Source organism: Apis florea, unplaced genomic scaffold (genome assembly GCF_048593485.1).
Source record: "Apis florea isolate Af1SG1 unplaced genomic scaffold, ASM4859348v1 contig_3391_pilon, whole genome shotgun sequence".
In the NCBI taxonomy this organism is placed as follows: Eukaryota; Metazoa; Arthropoda; class Insecta; order Hymenoptera; family Apidae; genus Apis; species Apis florea.
The window spans coordinates 1,433,132-1,456,481 of record NW_028256754.1 but is presented as its reverse complement, the minus strand read 5'-3'; the positions used below and the strand labels follow the sequence as shown (position 1 = coordinate 1,456,481).

Below are 23,350 nucleotides of genomic sequence, written 5' to 3'. Positions count from 1 at the left end.
TATAATTTTATAAATAATAAAAAATATTTATTATTTATCATTATTGATGTAAAAGAAATTGTAATGGCAATTATTCCTGTAACAGATTTTATATAAATAAATAGAATTGAAAATGTATAGATATAATATTGAATAAAAAATGCTTCATTTTCATATAATTGTATGAAAACTATATTTTATATACATGCTATTAAAAATATAAAAGTTATTTTTTCGTTTTAATTAAAAATTTTTAAAAACATATATGAATAGTTCGTAATTTATAATACAAATACAGAAAATTTTATGATTCAAAATAAGAAAATGAAAAATAATTAAATTGAAGCTTGATTAAAAAAGTATAGGATTAATAATTATCAATCGATAATAAATATATATTTTATTAATCATTAATTACTAATTAAAATTATTAATCATTGTTTAATTGAAATTTAATTGAAATTTAATTGAAGTCTTATTTGATGTATATAAATATACAATATGAATATACATACGTACAGTATGCATATATAGTACGAATATAATATTATATGTAATATTATATATAATATTTATTATATGTAATCTGTAATGTATTATACATAATATTTATTATTGATTGAAAATGATTAATATTAAATCTAAGATTATATTAGAATCAAAAGATTTTAATAACTAATTTATTAAATTATTAAATACATATTTATTCTATTATTTTAATTATATTTAATATACAAACAATACATTAAATATATTTATTGAGTGAAAATTTACAATTTAATTAAAATTGTTAATTATTATATTGAAAAAATTTCAATTATAATTCTTATTAAATATATTAAATATTTAATATTTTTTTATTTTTCCAAAGTTATCTTCGTTTGTTCCTTGTAATACAATATATTTAAATTATTTAACTTTTTTTTATTTTTAATGAAAAATCAAATGATAATTTAAATATTTCATGATGATACAAACTAATTTATATATAATTTTTGTTTTATTTTTATCTTGCAGGAAAAATGATTTAAATAAAAATTATACGGAATCAAGGAAGAAAAAGATTTATGTTGTTTTGAGAAAAGATTTATGTTATTTTGTGATATGTTTATTATCTGAATAAACCTGCTCAATTTTAAATTTTTTAAATAAAACCTATATTTTTTATTGTGATTATAATTTGCATTGAAATATTTTTTATACATATCTTTTGAAATAAATCAATAACACTTGAAAATATAAAATGTAAAATTATAATAATAATAGAATCGGAATATATAAACAACAATATTATAGTAAATAATTTTTGAAGATTTGTATATCAAAATAAATATGTATGAATTTAAAAATTTTATTATTAATATAAAGTACTTATAAATACTATTATATGATATAAATGCAAAAATAATTACCATAATTGTCTCTTATATAATGTAACATATTATTATTGTAGTATATCTATTCTGCAGTATAAATGTATGCTGACGATATATTACGGAAAGTAGTTTATATTGAAATTATATTATTTTAAAAATGTTTCAATGCAGAAAATATAAATTTCAATTAAAAAACTCAACATTGAAATCTACAAATCTCAAAAACATTACAGGATAATATAATTAACAGGACGATTTACCTTCTTGATATCATATAATTTTTGCCTGAAATATTTGTATTTATTGAAATATTTCAGATTAAAATGGAATATCTTGTATAAGTCTTACATAAGTGATTTTATAAATATATATAATTTTACTTTATAATTTTATAATTTTATAAATTTAATTTTTAAATGAATCCATTTTAAAAATGAATTATATTTCTTAAAGTGAATTTAATATATAAATATATATTTTACATATAGAAACTGTATATGATTTATCATCATGAACATTATTGTACAATAATTCTTAAATTTTTAAATTTTAGGTTCGGTAATAAAACCTTTGAATAATGGTACGGTTACATGAGTTCCCTCTTTTTCATTATTTATGGTATTTATGATATAAAAAAAGAATGGATGTGTAATAATGAAATCGAGTGGAATTTCCAAAGACAATTTCAAAAAAATGGCACCTGAAACAGAAATCACATAATCAATTTAAACTATGTTGTGAATAATATTTAATGAATAATATAAGCTAGATTAAATTAGCTAATTTAAAAATAAATATATGAAATATATTTTATATATAGAAAAATAGAATAAAGGAAAAATAATAGAATAGAAGAATGTATATATATATAAATAATTACAAGTCATAAAGTTTAATTGTAAAATACAAAAATAATTTTAATTTCATACATGTATTTTATGTCATATAGGATAAATTATTTTTTAAATAATATATAAAAATATTTTTTTTTCATCATCATTATTGATAATCTTTGATTGACATTGATTAAAATAGCATAAATATATTTATTAAAATTTTTAATAATATATATATATATATATGTATATATAAATATATATATATATATAAATACATAAATAGATATACAATTATACATAAATAGATATATAATATATATATATATATATATATATATATATATAAGGAATCATTTCACATTAAATCATTTCTTATCTTTAATATCAAGAATTTTTTTTAAACTCAGATATGATATAAAAATCAGATATGAAATCAAAAAAATTTAAATTATTGTTTTGCTGGTTTCGAATTTGTTTTACAAAGTTTCAAATTTTGCAATTTGATTTAAATTTAATTTAAATTTTAGAAAGAAAGATCGCATTCATATAATATATATTTACATTGAATTAATTTTGTAATATCAAAAATTATAAACAAATTTTCTCTTAAATGTTGAGAATCCAAAAACTTTTTACATAAATATGAAAATATTCGTTAAACTACAAACTTATTTAAATTAGATTTTAGATTTTTAACTATATATAAAATGATGTTTTAAAATGAAATCTTTAAGAATAACATCATTTCAGATACAATTATATATAATAATATAATAATAAACTAATATAAAATAATAATAAGAATTAATTAATAAGAAAATTAAATTAATTAAAATTCAAAAATGATCGATTTCTTGAAGATATCAAAAAGAAATTTTCCATCAAAAATTGGAACGATGTCACTATTATTCTTTAATTTGCTATTTTAATGATATATTATATAATGATATTATATATTATTAGTTTTTAATTATTTAATTTATATCACTTTTAATATCCTATAACATTTTATATCTAAATATAAAATGTATTATATATCTATTAATTTTCGATTAAATAAATTTTCATTAAAAAAATATTAAAAAATTTGTAAATATTATAACGAAAAATATACAAAAAATAATATTTAAGGATAAGCAAAGATCTATAGGATAATTTATAGATATTTATAAGCAATGAATTTATTTATATATTTCAAAAACAAAAATACATGAAATTGAAAAATATAACAATCTAATCGGTTATTTTATTGCATCATTCAAGGCTCTGATATTAATCCCTCGAAGAGTACGAGTTCATTATATTGAATGACAAAATGAAATGGTTTATCAATTTTTAAGAATAAAGGTGGAATTTGAGGTATAAATGAAGTAGTAGCAAACATAATACCTAAAAAAAAGAAAAATTATATGTGAATAAGTAAAAGTAAATTAAACTTATTTGTATAAAAAATATTATTTTTGTTTTTCATTTTTTTAATAATAATAATAATAATAATAATAATATCATTTAATAATAAATATAAGTTATCATTTTTAATTCTTTTGAAGTAATTTGTATAATAATTGTGATTATTATTATTAATAATTATTATTAATAATAATGATTATTAATTATTATTGCTTTAGTGCTCGATAATTATAAGTTATCATTTTTTAATTCCTTTAACGTAATATAGTATATTAGGTCATTCAGAAAGAAATTTCCATGTTTTTCATAACAACTTGTGTAAAAAAATGAAATTACTTTCCGATCCAATAATTGAAATGATATAATTTATAATCATCAATTATATTACAAGTACTACGGAATATTAAATAAATATTAAATTAAAAAGCTAATTTATTTGGAATATAGTAAAAGAATAAATTTAATAAAAGAATAAAATCTCTTAAAAATTTTTAAAAAATTAAATAATTTTTTAAAAAATTTTAAGAATTTAATTGCATACAAGAGAATTAAATAAATACAATCTAAGAATTTAAAATCAAAAAAAAATATAAAATGCTTTTAAAAACTAATTATTATTAAAATTATAATATTATAAAAATATTCAAATGTATTGCGTAAAATAATAATTAATTTATAGAAAAATATAACTAAAAAGAGAACTCTATAAAAAAAAAAAATAAAGAATTGATGAAATAAAATAAAAATTGTTCACAAGAAATTTCTTTTAAAAAATTTTTTAAAAGAAAAACTATAACTAAGTTTAATAAAACTTAATTAAACTATATATTCTTATATATCTACATGTATATAACTATATATGAACGAATTTTGCTAAAAACTGGATTCTTCTATTTATGTTTATGTTTATACATTACAGATAATTGCATTAGTTTTTTAAAAATTTTATTTATATTACTAAATAAGATTTAAAAAATGCATAAAAAGGAAATGCGATGTAAATTTCACATGATATAAGATATATATTAGAATAATTTTGTTTTCAAACACAATTTAATCAAAAGCTATTATATTCTATTGCTGATATTTTCATATAGTTAAAACGCATTTTAGTTGTTTAAAAGAGCAATAATTTTTAAAATAAATAAAAAAAAATGATATTTTTTTAAAAACTTTTTCGAGTAAAATTATGATTCGACAATGAAATAAAACTTTAAAAAAAAATTAGAAGATTATTCTCAAATTAAAAAAAATCATTAAATTAAAAAATTAATATAAAATTTTAATATAAAGAGCAAAATTATATTCAAGATAATACATAATTTATTGAAAACATTTTCAACAATGTCTTCAATAAAAGATAAACATAGTTAAATGCAGATATATCTCCTTTAAAAATTTTATTTTTCGTGTTTTTATCTTTTCATATAGAATGACTCTCTTTTTGCATTATAATATATTCTTATATTCTTATATTATAAATAAGAACGAAATCAGATTTTAATAAATTATGGATCACTATCTCTTATGGAATCGTCAGAATAAGTATATAATATAAAAAGAAATTTGAAATCATAAAAACTTTGGCAATTAATAATTTAAATTTTTATGCAAAAATAAACATTTCATTAGTATACTAATTTACTTTTGTCGTAATAAATAATATAACAATAATAATATAATAATAATATATTGTAAAGTTATAAGTACAATAAAAAATTTTTGTTAAAAATAAAAATATTTCAAAGATCAATTTAACTATTTTAAATTATTTATAATTATAGAATATATACGCTTTTATATAATATAATATTAAAATTCTTAAATCTAGATCAATTAATTGAAATAATAATTTAATTTTAATTTTAGAAAACTTAATATATATGTGACATAAACACAAAGAGAAAATGTACAACATAAGCACAAAACTTAACACAAATATTATTAAAATAAATATTACAACCAACAAAATTTTCTGTTAATATTAAGAAGATAAAAATATACCATGTTTGTTAAATATTGTATACATATATATATATGTATTTAAAACAGATATATTTTTTCTTTTTTTAAATTAAAAATGTAAAAATTAAAAAAATAATATTATATAACATTGAATGCTTGTTTAATGATGAAAATTTTAAAATGATAATTATATTTTTATTAGGAAATAATGGAATTATATTTTTAATTAAATTAAATATGAATTAATTATTAATTAATTATGAAATGTTATTGAAATATTAGCTACAGATATCTATTTCCACTTTCATAATAACTTAACTTAATTTTATAAATTTAAAATTATTATTAATTTTTCTTTTTTGAATTGATTTTTGTACATATTTGTATATATATATTATATATTTTCTTTATATTATATTATAAAAATACATTAAAAAAGCAAATTAATAATCAAAAATAGTAATTTAAACTTAACTGAAAAATGATAAAATGCAAAAAAATAAAATGCAATAAATTAAATAAAATTATTTTTTTTATTTTTTAATTAATTAAAATTGAAATTAGAAATGAAAATAAAAACTTTTAATGAAAAAAAAAAAAATGAAGGAAGAAAAGTAACAACAAATATTCATAAAATAATATCTTAGTAAGATGCTACATATAAAAGATGCTACATATCTTTTAGCATTTTTCATACCTTTTAGCATTACGCATTTTGTCTTCATTAATGAAAAATGACATAAGTGAAATTATAATAATAATAATAATTTTTTTTAGGTTTTTTGAGATAAAAACTCATTATATAAATTAATTGAATCAATTAATGCAACTTTCGTTAAAAATGAATAAAGTAATGATATTTGCTATTGATTTTTGATTCAACTTTTTATGTCATAAAAAATAAAAAAACTTTGAGTTTTAATGTATTATGTAAAATTGATTATGAATTGATTACGTGCTTTCCTTAATTTTCAAGGCGAAAAAAATTCTATCACACAATATTTACTAAAAACAAAATTGTATAATTATATTTAATAATTAATAAAAATGGTCGATTGACGTAGAACTCAATGGGCTTCGGCGGTGACCAAAAACTTGAAAGAGGCCTTACACTCAGACCTGTCACAAGCAATTAATTGTGAATTATTCGCTTGATCAACAAATACAATATACAATATACAATAAATAAGAAAAGAATTGGATAACTATTATAAAAATGCCTATAAAAATGCCTTATATCATATCCACAAGTTAAAATTAAAACTGTCCAATTTGCATGACAAATGCCGGGATATAAGGCATTAGTGCATTATCATTACTATATGAAATAATATTATCAATATAATAAAAATATAATATTAAATATATTAAATAATATTATCATATAATTAGAATAATAATTTATATGAAAGAATTGATTATATTAAAATAAATATATATAAAATATAAAAGAAAGAAAAAGAATGAAAAAAATTGGTAATATAAATTTATAATATAAACAATTTTCGAAAGAATTAAAGAAATCAATTAATTAAAATGAAATAAAGAAATATGAACACAATTGTGAAAATCAGACAGCTGCCTCAGAATTAATGATTTGGCCTTTGAAGAGAATTATGTTGTCATTTCCTGAAGTGATTGCATAAAGGAACGGTCCATTTACTCGAAATTCTTCTAAGGAAGTATACACGAAGGGCTCAATCTGGTATTCTGTTGAAAAAAATTGCATAATGTTACAAAAAAAAATTATAAAAAAAAAAAATTAATATTTTATATTTCATTCTTTATTCTTTCTTTTTCTAATTTTTTTAATCTTTTATTTGTCCAATTCTTTTAATAGATATTGAAGTGCATAAAATTATGATTTATGATTAACTATAAATAGTACTATTTATATAATATATACTATTAACTATAAATAGAAAAAGTGTAAATAAATGAGCATTATTATTTGAAAATGATTCAATTATTCAATTTATATTAAACATCTTTTTTATATTTTTGAGAGAGTCCAATAATATTAAATATTTATATCTTTAAAAAACGATTATTTTTAATAAATAATAAAAATAAATTAGTGTAAATAATATTTAATAATACGTATATATAATAAATATTTATATATATATATTATTTTTCATTAAACAATGAAAGCATATACAATATAGATTATTATAAGAACAAAAGATATATAATGACAAATAATTATTAAATGAAAACAGAAAGCGTTATGTAATGCAAAGCAAATTCAATAAGCATTTTAATGTATTAATATATTCATAAAGCATTATAAAAAATTTTTAACACATAAGCACATTATAATTTTGATATGTATAATACATTTAACATAGAGTAAATGAGTAAATGAAAAAATGAAAATCATAAAAAAATATATATACAGGTTTTTAACTTAACTGAAATATTAAAAATATAAATTAATAAATGATTTATCTCAATTATTTCTAAAGTATTTAAAAATTTAAAAATAATAAACAATAAATGACAAAGTCAAATTAAGCAAAATATTATTTCTTAAATAAATAATTATATTATATATAATATTATATAATAATATAATATTATTCATTTAAAAGAAAATAATAGATTTAGATAAATTATATTTTTAATAAAGAAAAATAATGTTTAAGTATACAATTATATGTATACAATTTATTTTTAATAAACATATCATATAAAAAAATACTATTACATACTATGATACTGTACACTGGATTGAATTTTTATTATTTTGAATTATTTAATACTTTGTAATAATGTAAGTAAAATATCATAATATTATTAAACATTACTATTATATAAAAAAATAATAAATAAATGATTATTTATTATTATTATATTATAATCTTTATTATATATATGTTTTTAAAATAATATCTTACTTAATTTCAATAAATAAACAAAATAAAATTTATATTTACTTACCAGTAGCAGCAGCAGCTTCGCTACCTTCTTCATTTACTTCAATAAATGCTTTTTGTATAACTTTATTAATTTGTATATTTTCATTACTAATTCCAGAAAAATTAGCATGTGAAGTAAATGCATCAATTAATCCCATCTAATACAAAATAAAAGTTAAAATAAAAGAAATATTTATTTTTATATAAATTACTGTACTATTTTTTAAGAAATATTTATTTTTATATCATACCTTCTGTAAAACATTATTAAGATGTATTTCACTTTCTACTTTGAATTTTGGTAAATATAATTGTATTTCTTGTTCATATCCTTGATTTAGAATATCAGATAATTTTATATTTTGTAATTTTTTTTCAACTTCAAATAAACCATCAATTTCATTTGGAAGAATTATGATCATATTTAATTCATCGCCCTAAAGAACTTCTTTGTTTAATTTTGTTTACATTTTTCTTTTTTTATTATAATAGATAGTTATAATAAAAAATTATAATAAATAAAGATTTTTTCTATATATTACTCATTTTTTTAAATTTACCTTGTAGGGTATTACAATAAATTTAGCATTTAAATTAGAAAGTTCACCATATTTATATTTGCCTTGTTTATACATGGTAGGAACATTTTTTATTGTATTCTTATTAACATGAAATGGCATATCTTTAGTAAAATCAGGATTGAATTTATTCTTCCATTGGCCTTTAAAATAAACTGCATTAACAAGTACTAATGTTGTCATTTTATTCAGATCACCTATTTAAAAAATATATTAATCAAATATATAATTAAAATCATATATAATTAATATCATTACAATTGAAATTAAAAATTATTTAATGTTTTGAAATATCATATTATGCATTTAATTAAAAATTTATAATATTTTTCTTATATTTTAATAAAAAAAATAAAATTATTTACAAACCAGCACTTATAAGATCTTTAATGAGATTATTTGTATTTTGTTCAACCCATGTATTAATAATATTTGCTGCTTCCATGGACTTGGCAAAGTTTATTACTTGAGTAGCAGAACGGAAATAATTTTCTGTCAAATCTTTAAAAATTGGTTTGAGACCAAAATTTTCACCTACGAAAACTTTATTTGCAAGAAGCAGTTTATTTTCTTTAACATCCTATATTAAAATATATATAAAGAAGAATATAAATAAAATGATAATAAATAATAATAAATAAAAATAAAAAATGATAATAAATAAGTATAAATAATTTAATACGAACATTAAGATTATCGATAAGTGTTTGATAACCAGATTTGGCAAGACTGTCTGAAGATGGAAGATGAAGTACATTTCTAAACTGATTTTCTGTTTCTCCTTGAGCTCCATAAGCAGTCATAGCAAGAACAATACCTGCACTTATAGGAGACATTATAAGATTGCCAGAATGTTCTTTTACTACAGCCTGAAAAAAATTTTTACTTTTATAGTTTATTAATTTTTATTAATAACTAACAATTTTTATTAATAATTAACAATTTTTAATTTGAATATTCTGTAAAATATACTATTTATATAGTATAACATTTTTTTTACCTGAAATAATGAAGAAGAGAATTGATTTGTGCTTTCTGAAACAGCACTTAATGCTTTATTTTCTGCTTTTGCCATTATTATTAAAGTAAAGCCCAATAACCAAAAACTTCCTGTTACTAAAAAAATTAGAAAATTATTATTAAGATTTTTATTTATTTTACAATTTAATTTATTTATTTTGAAATTATAACCTTTTTATTAGAAACCAAATATTTAAATAAAATAATAAACATTATAAATATTATAAATTATATAATTTTATAATATAATTAAATATTATTTTTATATAATTATATAATTAAATATTAAGTTTTTTATTGCTATAAATAATTTTTAATAATTAAAAAGTTTGAAATTTAGAAATTCATTATCATTTAATATATATATTAAATATATCATTTAATTATATATAATATATCATTTAATTATATACAAAGTACTGAATTAGAATTAAATAAATAGTATTGAATTAAATAAATAAATTATAATTAAAATAATATAAATTATAAAATTATAAAAATGAATTATAATAAAAATTATATGAATTTTATATTAAATATTATATTATAAAATTAAAAATATTAATAAAAATTTCATGAAAACTATAAGTTTATAATTATAAATTTATTTTTATTTTAATTAATTATTATTTAATTGATACTTGATACATTTATATATTAATACATTTTAATACATTTTTATACATCATAGAGAGTCAGTTTAAATATTATTTTTAGTATTATGCAATCATTATTATTTAATATCAAATATTTGTTAATGCAATATTATTAGAATTTTAAAATGTAAAAAGTTACATAAAATATAGTGCTATATATATGTATATATAATTAATATACAAACAAATATATATGTTTCACAAATATTCCAGTATTTATTATGATTTTAAGTTCAAAATTTTAAATTCAAAGTTCACTATTTGTGGAAAGTTAAATTGATAAAAAATTATCAATTACGTAATATGATTAACGAAAGTTTGAAAGTTTGAAAGTTTCTTAGTAATATCATCCTTAAAAAAATATAATATAATAAAATAATTACAAATATAAAATTAAAAGTAAAAGTATTCATAAAAAATATTGAAATTATTTATATAAATATATATGAATAATTTTAATAATAAATTTATTGTATATTTTAATAAAAAATATATATAATCATTTAATTATTACTAATTATATTATTTAATTTGTAAATTTATCGTATTATTTTATGTTTATTATTTAATAGATTTTCTATGTAAATTATAAATTTTTTTTTTAATTTTATATTATATTATATTATATTATTTTATATCACTAAAATTATGATATAATAAATAGTATCTCTAATATTATTTTTATTAAATCACACAATATATAATTGAAAATAAATAAAAATTATTTTATTTTATAAATAAAAATTATTAAAATTTTAAAAATAAAAAATAAATAAAATAAATAAAATGTTTTATATATATATATTTATTTTTATATTTTATCTCATATTTGAAAAAATATTTATAAATACTTTTTAAAGAAAAAAGAACAAAACAAATATAATAAACTCAGATAAAATAATGTATTATTTGCATAAAATAAATGCAAGACATTGAGAGAATATTTATTATTAAATTAATATACATTATTTAATTAATATACATGTACATATTAAGATATATTAAGACAATTATTTATAAAACAGTTGTCTCATTGATTCAATGACCTTGAAATTAGTTGTTAAGCACAACATTCTAAACAAGTTTTCTCTATACATACATAAACATAGCTTAAGTAATACGTTCTTCACGATGAGATCTTGCCTTGAAATATCGTAACTAATAATGGGATCGAAATCATTTGAAAATATAAAGTACTAAAATATAAAATATATATTTATTATATGATGAATTTTGTTTCAATATGATTTCATCATATTAACTATGTTTCGAAATAAATTCTATCATGTAAGAAACTTAAGTTTCAAGGATATAAAGAATAAATTAATTAGAATTATTATTTGAAATAGCTTATTATTTATTGAGTTTATAAAAAAAATACATAAAATAAAGTTTATTGTATTCGATAAAATATTTTGATTTTTTAATGTCATATTTTTGGAGATATCAAGTATTCTTTTTTGAAATATTAAAATAATAAAACAGATAAAATTTTTTTTTAAAATAAAACTGCTAATTTCTTTATTTACTTTCTTCTAGATATTAAACAAATAAATTTTATGAATTGTAATAAAATGATCTTCAATTGATTTCAAAACAAAACAAAACAAAAATTTATAGAATTATTGTATGTTTAGTCCCTTTATCTTATTTGAATTCGTTATATTTTTTTTCTATGAGAAATACTAGAAAATATTAATATAATACTAAATGATAATAAATTTATTAGTATATATCAATCATTATAAAAAGCATATAACAACGTATTATAAAATCCTGTTTTCGTTCATTGTATCATCCTTTAGAAAAATATTAAAATATAAATTGTCAAAAATTTAAACGCATATTTTCAATAGAAACGTTAAATTATAAAATTATTTTCCACAAATGTTCGTTTTTTTTTTGAAATTCAAAATTATTTGAAAATTATTTTAAATAATTAAATTCCTTATTAACTATAAACAACAAAAATAGAATAAAGTACATAAAAAAAATGTAATATCATTTCAAAAGTTCATGATTATTTTAATATTTTAGAAAATATAAAAAGATGTAATAATATATATATTATATATTATTGAGTTTATGCCGAGTTACTAATTAAAAAAATTTCGGTTTTCGTACCAAAAAATACTATTATGTTGAAATTTAAATTATATTAATGTCAAAATAAGAATACATTTAACATAATGATAAATATGAATTCCATAACAGATAATATTAAATTTGAGATAAATAAGTATTTTTATTAAATAGAAATTAATCTATTAAATAGCAATAAATCTAAGCCAAATCAAATTTAATTTATTTAATTTTAAACCAGATTATAAATATATAAATTATATATAAATTATATAAAATTATAAATTATGAATTATATATAAATTCAACTCAAACTAACTTAAATCTTAAATATTAGAAATATTATTATTATATTATATATATAATTAACATATTATGTCTCTGAAACAACAATGTGCAATTAATTTAAAAAATACGGCGACATTATATATCCGATATATTTTATGAAAAACGTTAAAAATTATCAGTTAAAAAAGTTCAATTTTCGAATATATATTATTATTTTACATTAAAATGATAATTTAATTCTATAAGAAAAAACTGGATAATGTAGTGAAAATCATTAATATTAAAAATTAAATATAACATACTCAAAAAACTGCATATCAGATAATAATTTCTGATAATGAATTATTGTATACATAGGAAACAATACATAGGAAAAAATTGATCGGAAAATTTTTATTATCATAATTTAAAATTATTGAAATCAATGAAAACAATTGTTTTATAAATAATTATTCATATTATATATTTTACATTTTTATATTTTATTAAATAAAAATAAAAATTTCAAATATTAATTATTTATTATAATTTAATGTCTTTCATATAAATCGAAGTTTCAAAATAATCAAATAAAAAGATGAAGACATATACGATATACATACACAAAAAAATAAATACAATATTTCTCTGATGTGATTCAAACTGGGAAAAACCCAAACGTGAACAAATATCATAATAATGCAGTTTTTAACTCAAATAATGATGCATGGAATATTATACAAGGAAAAAAAAATTTTTTTTATGACAATTATATTCACCAATTTAAAGATTATTAAATATAATAGATTAGTAAATATAATTTTAATCACTATGAATAATCGATATTACAATTATTATTATATTATATATTTTTTAAACTTCTTTTATACATATTCATGTTATTTAATAATTACATAATTTAATATTATATAAAATTTATATAGAAATTTATTATTTATGTAATCATTAAATAATAATTAATTAATGTAATTATTTATTTTTTAAGTTATTAAATAAGAAAAATTAAATTATACTTTCATTTATTCATATTATAAAAGTAATAAATAAGTAATATATAAAGTATTATAAAAAATATTTTTATATTAAACAATAAAAGTTTTATATTTTATTTTTTTATATTTTTATAGAACATTATACTTTTGTGATTAGAATAATTTTTTACTTGGAGAATCATTTTTACATCATTGCATTAAAATTATCATAGATAAAACTTTTATATTCAAAAATATTAATTATTTATTAAAATAAATAAGCAATATTATAAAATGAATATTATAAAATCAATAGAATTTTAATTTATTATTTTTTTAAGTCTATTCTTGTTATTTAATAAAAATATTGAGATATTACAATATTCATTTATGTATATATACATATGTACATGATATGTACATATGTACACATTATTTTTATCATTATAATTATATTTAAAAAAATTTATCATTTTTAATTATGTATTTTAATAATTTTGATTAAATAATGAGATCTTATTATGTTATTATTATCTATAATTATTTATATTTACAAATATATATATGTAAACAAATATATACGCGAAATAATTAAATAACTTTATTGTTTTTCTTATCTTTCATACAGTTTTATAAACTTCAATCGTATCTTCTAAATTAAGATTTTTTGATATAAATAATTTAATATTTTTTTGTAAAATTATATAAAAATATAATAAAAATTATATAGTTCCATAGTTTAAAAAATTGATCTTCATATTTCTACATTGATCTAAAAAAAACTACTAATATTTCTAGAATATTTAAAATAACATTTGTAAAAATATTTTTTTCACAATATTTTTTTTTAAAAATAGCATTGTATTTTAACAAAACAATTATATAAATAATAATTTAAAACTTTCAAAAAAATCATTCATTAAAAATATAAATTTTTTACTTATTAAATTTGAACTTTTATTGATTGATTTATATTTTTATATTTTATTGTATTTATATTTTAATTAAGTTTATTTTCTATTAATTAAATAGGATAATTTAATATATTATATAAAAAATTTTAAATATTGTCTAAATATTTTCAGTATTATATCAAATTAATTTATTTTTTAAATTTTATTTTAATTATTTATATGTGAAAAGTATAATTAATTACATTAAAGATAAAAAATATGAATGATTCGATTAAAGATTATTGTTGCAAATTATATTAATACTATTAATATAATAATAATTACATTAATATTAATATGAAACATTTATAAGTTTATTTATTAAATAATAATATAAATAAAGCAAGAAAAACAAGAAAATAATATTTGTAAATATAAAAATAATTAATATTATTTTTTAAAAATAATAATTAGAAATAGCAATATTATTTAATTTCGATAATTAAATAATTAAATTTAATAATTAAATTATCTATAAAAAAATATTATAAAAAAAAATTTTTAAACTTAATAAATTTTATTTTTATAATATATATCAAAAATTTTTAAATAAAAAAATATTATAATTTATCTTTTAAAAAATTGATGATTTACATAATAAGAATATAGAAAGCAACGAATTATAATTTCAAAAAACTTTTGATTTACAGATTTAACATTTAATTACTTAATATAATATTAAAATCCTCTAATGTAATGTTAATATAATATTAATGTAATGTAATGTTAATTTTCTGATATAAATATTACGATATCATGAAATTTCAAAATCTATATATCAAATATTTTGTATATGTAATATTTTATCTAATTTAAAGCGAGATCCACATTAGTTCGAATATACATACACAAATTAACTCACTTATATACATATTGGAGTCTTTTCGTTTTACCGGTCAATCCTCTTCAAAAGCTAAACGTAGACTGTAAGGAGTAACTGAGTGAATATAAACTATGGTAAAGAACTCCAATCCTATGGAAAGAATGAGCCTTCCAAGAATTGACAGTAAATATTTAACCAATCGGGAAATGCATGTTTAATTATACATATGATCGTACACAGATTAACATACATTCATTAACATTAAATCTGATTAATATTCAATATTAATAGAAAAATTGCAGATATAAACAAAAAGAATAATACTGGTATTATTAATAAAAATGTTAATCTGCTTTTTTCTATGGCCTTTTCTCCAGGTCATTAATAAAATTACTGATTATGTGGAAATGTTTAGATAAGAGTTTTTAAAATATACCGATATATTTTAAAATATAAATATAATACAAATTATAGTAATATTTGTTAAAATTTTAACAGAATTGCATCATTTAAATTACAATGACGCAGTCTCATCACTGTTCAACCATTTAATATTTTGAACTTATTAGCATAACCTAAACTTTTGATAAAAACAGGGAGTAGATAAAAAAAATATATATATATATGTGTATATATATATATATATATATATATATATATATATATATATATATATACATATTAGAGCAAGCAAGTAGGCTGAATAATATTTATGACTATATTTCAAACAAATGCCGCGTAATACGTTATACATTCAATTATTTAAATTTCTGGAATTTTCATCTTACCTAAGTATTATTTTGAATATTGATTACTAATAAAAAAAACTCATCCAATTTATATTTTATTTGGATTCATTTTTATCGGGAATTTTTCTAATCCATTGACATTTTTAGAAAAATAAGATGAAAATATATTATTATAAAAATTAATTTTGCAATATTTCATTATAATTATATATAATATCTTTTTCAATTTTATAAAATATCACATAATAGCTATTTTAAATGATTCTTCTTTATTTTATATTTTTCTTATTTTTTTATTTTTCATACGATACATTTTAAAAAATTTATATCAAAATATTTATAAATTAATGATTTTTTGATATAAAAATGAATGAATGAATATTTTTTTAGAAAATTAAGAACTTTTATAGATTAAAATAATAAAAAATATCATTCAAACTTAACTTTCATATATCGTTTACGCATTTATTTATAAAAAAAATTACATTAAATTATATCTCCTTAAAACCATTTAATTTTTATTTAAAATATTTTTCATTACATTATATAACCATTACATAATCATTATTTACAAAGTTCATAATCAAAATAATTTTATTTATATTATTCTATATAGATATGATTTAAATTGATTTATTAAAAATAAGTAAAAAATTATTAAATAAAAAACTATTGAATTAAGTTATATCAAAAAATTTATTAACTAATTTCTTCAATTTTATAAAATTTAATTATATTTAATTATATTTAATTAAAAAAGTATTTATTAATTTTAAATAATTATAAAAAATTTTTAAATATTAATTTTAAAATTAATTATTTAATTATAAAAAAAATAAAATATAAACAAACAAATACACACACATCTTTGTTAAAATTAAAGTTAAAATATCTCCTAAACTATATATAATAATAGTTTTTCGTTATAAGTGATTTAATAATTTTTTATTACTTATTAATTGTAACTTATTAATTTTTATTAATTATTAATTTTTTATACACAATGAGTTATATTTATGAAATATATTTACAAAAATATAATTCTATTAAAAAATAAAGTTGATCATTAATAATCTTTAATTTAGAAAAATATTCTTTACATCATATGATATATTGATATATATGTAAAATTCATTAAGATTTATTATATTGTAATAATAATAAATTCTTTAATTATTGGAATTATGAGAAGCAATAAAACAAATATTATATTAAAAATGATATAAGAATATAATTTAATTGAAAATAGATGAATTTAAAATTAGAAGATATGGAATGTTGAAATTAATGTATGAAGTGAATTAAAAAATGAAATAGAATTTTATATATATATTAAATGTAGATGTTATAGATAATGTGTATATATTTTCTAAATTTATTGATAAAATAAACAAATATATAATATTAATTTGTTACAATGTAGAATTATTCATATCTTGTTTTAAAATTTAAAAATTAATTATATTTTATAAGTAAAAATAGTATTTAATATAAATAAGTTATTATATGGATAATTTATGGACAATTTGGACAATTTATTTATACATTATATAGATCTATATATTTATATATTTAATTCTGAATAATAGATATATGATATCTGATATTTATATACTCCTATTAATAATATTATTAATAAATGTATGTAAATTATTATTTCTTTCTTTTATTATTATAAATTTGATTAAATGAAGTCATAAAAAAGAAAAAAATTTTTTTTAATTTAATATTTAAATATTTTTATTTCGATTAATTCAATCTTAATTTAGATTATTATCAATCAATCTAATCTAATCTAATCAATAATCTAATAATAATAGTAATAATAATTAAAATAAATATTATATATAAATATAATATGCTATAGTAACAAATTTTTTTTCACATATTTCTTATAACGTAGCATATTGTTTTTTGTTAAATTTTTAGAAATATTTTAAAAAAATTAACATAAATATAATATGCTATAGTAATAAATTTTTTTTCACATATTTCTTATAACGTAGCATATTGTTTTTTGTTAAATTTTTAGAAGTATTTTAAAAAAATTAATATTATTAAGAAATAATCAAACAAAAATATATATTAATATATTTATATATTATATATTAATTAAGTGCAGAAAATATTAATGAAAAAATGATTCTAATTTTTTTAATTTTATTCTTTATTATTTTTCATTATAAAAATATTATATTTATTTTTTAATGATTATTATTATAACAGAATATTTTATATCATAATAATTACCATAATAATCACATTGTAATATTAATCATGCCTGATGATATTAATTGATATTAAGACTATAAAAAAATAAAATAATCTTCAAATAGCATCATATATAGATAAATGTTAAAATGTATTCCATAAATCAAATAAAATCACTAAAATTATAAATATGAGAATCATAAAAGAAACATTTTCTTTATAATTTGAAAATGTATAAAATAAATAAATATAATATAATATAAAAAGTATAATAGAGAAATAATTAGTATTGAAATAATTTCATAGATATTTTTATTATTATTACAATACAAATATACAATAATGAATTAATATATTTTGGTATAAATTTAAAATATAATTTATAATAATTAAAATAAATTTATTAATATAAATATTATATAATTTATAATTTTATTATATATTTTTATTCTTTAATAATATTAAAATTTAATAATATTATAAAATTAACAGAATTTTATAAATAAATTTTGGTTGACATTAGTCATATATATCAAGAAAAGTCATATATATCATATATATCAAGAAAAGACATCATAAATATTGGAATATTTATATAAGTATAAGAATATTTATTTAAATAAATTAATAGATAATTAATAGATAATAAAACTTAATATATAAAAATATATTTATATATTTAACATCATAAAAAAATGTAATTTATGTAAAAATCTTCACTATTTGTAAAAAATATATATTTATATAAAAATTATCTTATCTATATAGTAAAATATTTTAATTAAAAAAAAAATTTCAAAAAAATTACCTGATAAATTATAGTTGTAAAACTAAATATAGTTGCTTATATTCCAAGCTTAATTCCGGGATTAATAAAAAACTGTTAGAAAATTACACCCATATATTGCAAACAAATCTATATCTATATCTATTGATAAGATTATTTGTAAAATTAATACGTTAATTTATTAAAATTTTTGCCTATCCATTATATTATAAAAATATATGAAAAAAAAATTCCCTACATTTTTAATCTTTTTATAGAATATTTTTATTTTTTAATTTTATTTATGATAAATGAATAAAATAAAAAATAAAAAAAATTCACATTTTAAAATTTTAAAATGTACACAAATCTACACTATGTACATAAATATGGCTATATGATATATAAAATTAATATAAAATTTCTTAAGATGTTAGCAAATATAAATAAATAATAATAATAAATATATTTTTATATGTGATATCGTTTTTTTATTATTTAATAAGTTTTAATATTTACAAAAATAAATACTCAAATTCATCAAAGAAAAATAGTATTTAAACTATAATATTCAGAAAAATATAAGGAGTGCCTTTATGACAATTGGGATTTATTTTCTGGTTAGAAAATTTAGTAAAAATTAAGTTACATTTATTTTCGTAATATTTTCACGAAAAAATAGCTTTTCTATAGGATTGAAATTAAATATTGAAATAAAATAACTTTTGAAACAGAGGTTCTAAAAAGCTTAAGACATATTATATATATGTAATAAATATTTCGAAATCTAAATAAGATTTGATACAAGATATATGAAAAATATTATTAGTTTCGATATTAGATTTGATTTAATTATATTAACATTTTCTTATTAATAATTATTTCTGTAATAATTAATTTTATAATTATTCAATACTATCATTTCCAGACAAAATATCTTATATATATTTTTATTTTAAGTTCGTTTTACATAAATTGGTTACACAAAAATAATCTGATAGTTGATTCCAATAGATCTGATTTTTAATTCGTATATTGACTGAAAATGTCACGTTAATCATTTTTTATCTTTAACGATAAAACATTAAGCTAAGTTTTAATAATAAACATTTTTATATTTGTCGATGACAATAATAAAAATTTAATTAAAAATTCATTTATTTTTTAATTGTAAAATAAAATTTAATAACGCTTTTATTATATTTTGAATAATTTTTTTTAAATTTATAAAATTTTTATTAATTTGAATAAAAAATATTCTGAAGATATTTTTGTATTCTTTAGAAATAATCAATATAAATGTAATTTAAATGTAATAATCAATATAAAACATTTAATTTTATAATAATTTTAATTTATCAGCATATAAGCATATTACAGAAAATTAATGTAATATAATAAAAACAAATTTTTATGCCTTTTCGAAATATTCACGATGAATATCTATACCGCGAAATGCTCTATTTTTGTCGCAACATTTTTCATGACCAGGATGTTTTTGACAAAGATCACAACCACACACTGGTTCGCGTGGTACTTGTGGGCCGCATTTAGGTGGACAAGGAGGTGGTGGCTTTGGTTTTTCTTCACAACAACATGCTCTACAAGGATCCTATAATTTTTTTTATAAGTCATGTTTTTACATTCAAAAATTCTAATCAAATAAAAAAAAATAATTTAAAAAATATAGTATAAAAACGAAAAATTGATCACACAAAAGTGATTAACATAAAAATAATATATAAATAAAATTATTAAAAATACCTGCATTTTAATATAACAACAAGATTTAATTGGAGGACAGAAATCAGCGGGACTTTTATATTCGAATTTTTTTGTGGAATCAAATTTTTTATTATCTTCATCGGACGGTTTTAAATCATTTTTAGGTTTTTCTTCGATTTTTTTCTTTTTCATGTAAGGAGGACATGCAGATTTCTTTTGTGAAGAAGTCCAAATAATTCCAGTATTTACTAATTAAATAATAAATTATCTAAGAAAAAAACTAATTTATAAAAATTCTAAAAAATTTACATTAAAAATATAATTTACTTACAAACTTTATTCCATACACTTTTGCATAAATTTTCATCAGTCATAATTTGTTATAATTTTATATTTTTAAACAAGTTTTCAAAATATTTTATTATTTTCAAATTATTTTAGTACTTTATAAATTTTAATAATTTATTTTTTAATAGACAACCAAAATTAGGAATTATTTCATGATTGATATAGTAATGAATTTATTCGATCTTCAATCTTTTTTCGATGTTTTCTTCTGTATATATATATTTTATGAATTTTTTAAATATTCAATTTGATATTCATCTTTTTATTTCATAAATATTTTAAACAACTAAATGCTAAAACAACACATTTTGTATAAATTTTACAATAATTTAAATATTTAATTTTTAATTAGTTAATCATTTGGAAATATATTGTACAATATTATTGATGTAAACATAGTAGAAGGCTAGGAGAATACTTTCTTCTATTATTCACAGATACGCGGTTCTATATGATTTTTATGATGTAACATTTGTGGCCCATTTTCATGAATATGTTAGATTATGGAAATTAACCAATCAAATTTACATTCTTTTCATTTGTCAATTTACGAAGTTAGTTATAAGTTCATTTTATTTTATAATTTCAAATTTAATAATATTTTTTATTAACATCGTTGTAATTATTACTGAGTGTTGATATGTATTAAAATTATATATATATATGATTTTTATAATAAAATTTATAATAAAATTTTTTAAATTAAAAAAAAAATAAGAAAAGAATAAGAAAAAATTAATTTTTTCATTATTTTTCATAGTATAAACAGAAAGTATAAAAATAAGTAGAATAACTATATAACTATAAAGTCAATGTTCTATTTTAATTAAATTTTGTTTTTCGATTACGTAACTAATTTTTAATTCGAAATAAGTTTCAATCAGTTTTATCACAGAAAATATAATATTTCAAGCAAAATATTATACATAAAATTATAATATTGTTAAAGTATAATATAATTATAATATTGTAATTTTTACACAATTACAATTAGTATTTTTAATTTGTAATCTATTACTGTGCATAAATTTAATATTTATAAAAAGAAATGGATGATTATATTGTATCATTAGATCCTGAAACAGAAATGTTTTGTACATTATATTTATTTGAGAATGTTCAAAATTCTAATGAAATACGTAGGAAAGTTATGAATAATGAACTTTCTTGCTCTGTTATAAAAGCATCACTTATAGTAGATCCTTTCCAAATAATAATAGCTGCTAATAAAACTGCAATTAATGCAAAGATGAATCAGATTACTACAAAAAATATATATACTGAATTATTATTTAATTTATCAACTTCAAAAAATATATCACGTACATTAATAGAATTTGGAATCAGTGATAATGATAAAAATATACTAATAGTATTATTATGTAAAGAAAATGATAAAAAATTAATGTCAGAAACAATAATGAATGTTGTAAAAGGAAAAAAGATATCAATTTCAAGATTATCTGAGTTTACAGACTTTGATTTAATAAAGAAAATATATAAAATTGAAGAAGACGAATTAAATGTTTCTAATCTTATTGATTCTATTGTTTCTAGAATCAGTTGTAAGGATTTTATGTCATTGAAATGAAAATAAAATTTTTCATGAAATTATTAATGTTGTAATAAATATAAAAAATATTATAATTAATGTATCAATTTTTTTTTTAAATAAATATTTTAAATTTAT

At 15.7% G+C, this 23,350-nt stretch overlaps 3 protein-coding genes across 18 annotated transcripts; 1 reads left to right on the top strand and 2 right to left on the bottom strand.

Annotated features, from left to right (window-relative positions):
- Window positions 1-626: 626 nt before the first annotated feature.
- Window positions 627-19,832, bottom strand: LOC100864147 (antitrypsin). Of its 16 annotated transcripts, none has more exons than XM_086912487.1 (9): window positions 19,630-19,829; window positions 10,069-10,184; window positions 9,755-9,937; window positions 9,438-9,648; window positions 9,051-9,265; window positions 8,742-8,927; window positions 8,513-8,648; window positions 7,152-7,279; window positions 6,084-6,688 (listed from the first exon to the last, which is right to left on the bottom strand). In XM_086912487.1, the coding sequence occupies exons 2-9, from the start codon at window positions 10,141-10,143 to the stop codon at window positions 6,683-6,685; spliced, it is 1,140 nt and encodes a 379-aa protein (XP_086768613.1). In that variant the 5' UTR covers window positions 10,144-10,184; window positions 19,630-19,829; the 3' UTR covers window positions 6,084-6,682. The 16 variants fall into 16 exon arrangements, with proteins under 16 accessions (XP_086768607.1, XP_086768605.1, XP_086768608.1 ...); XM_012492984.3 differs by lacking the exon at window positions 19,630-19,829 and adding an exon at window positions 15,901-16,455; XM_086912488.1 differs by lacking the exon at window positions 19,630-19,829 and adding an exon at window positions 15,887-16,130.
- A 1,087-nt stretch (window positions 19,833-20,919) lies between these two features.
- Window positions 20,920-22,186, bottom strand: LOC100869926 (uncharacterized). Its single transcript, XM_003698075.4, has 3 exons — window positions 21,644-22,186; window positions 21,352-21,560; window positions 20,920-21,199 (listed from the first exon to the last, which is right to left on the bottom strand). Exons 1-3 carry the CDS (start codon window positions 21,684-21,686, stop codon window positions 20,999-21,001), a joined length of 453 nt encoding a protein of 150 aa, XP_003698123.2. The 5' UTR covers window positions 21,687-22,186; the 3' UTR covers window positions 20,920-20,998.
- Window positions 22,187-22,590: 404 nt separating this feature from the next.
- On the top strand, window positions 22,591-23,274 carry LOC100870045 (EKC/KEOPS complex subunit TPRKB). Its single transcript, XM_003698076.4, has one exon. It carries the CDS (start codon window positions 22,709-22,711, stop codon window positions 23,249-23,251), a length of 543 nt encoding a protein of 180 aa, XP_003698124.1. The 5' UTR covers window positions 22,591-22,708; the 3' UTR covers window positions 23,252-23,274.
- The last annotated feature ends 76 nt before the right edge of the window (window positions 23,275-23,350 follow it).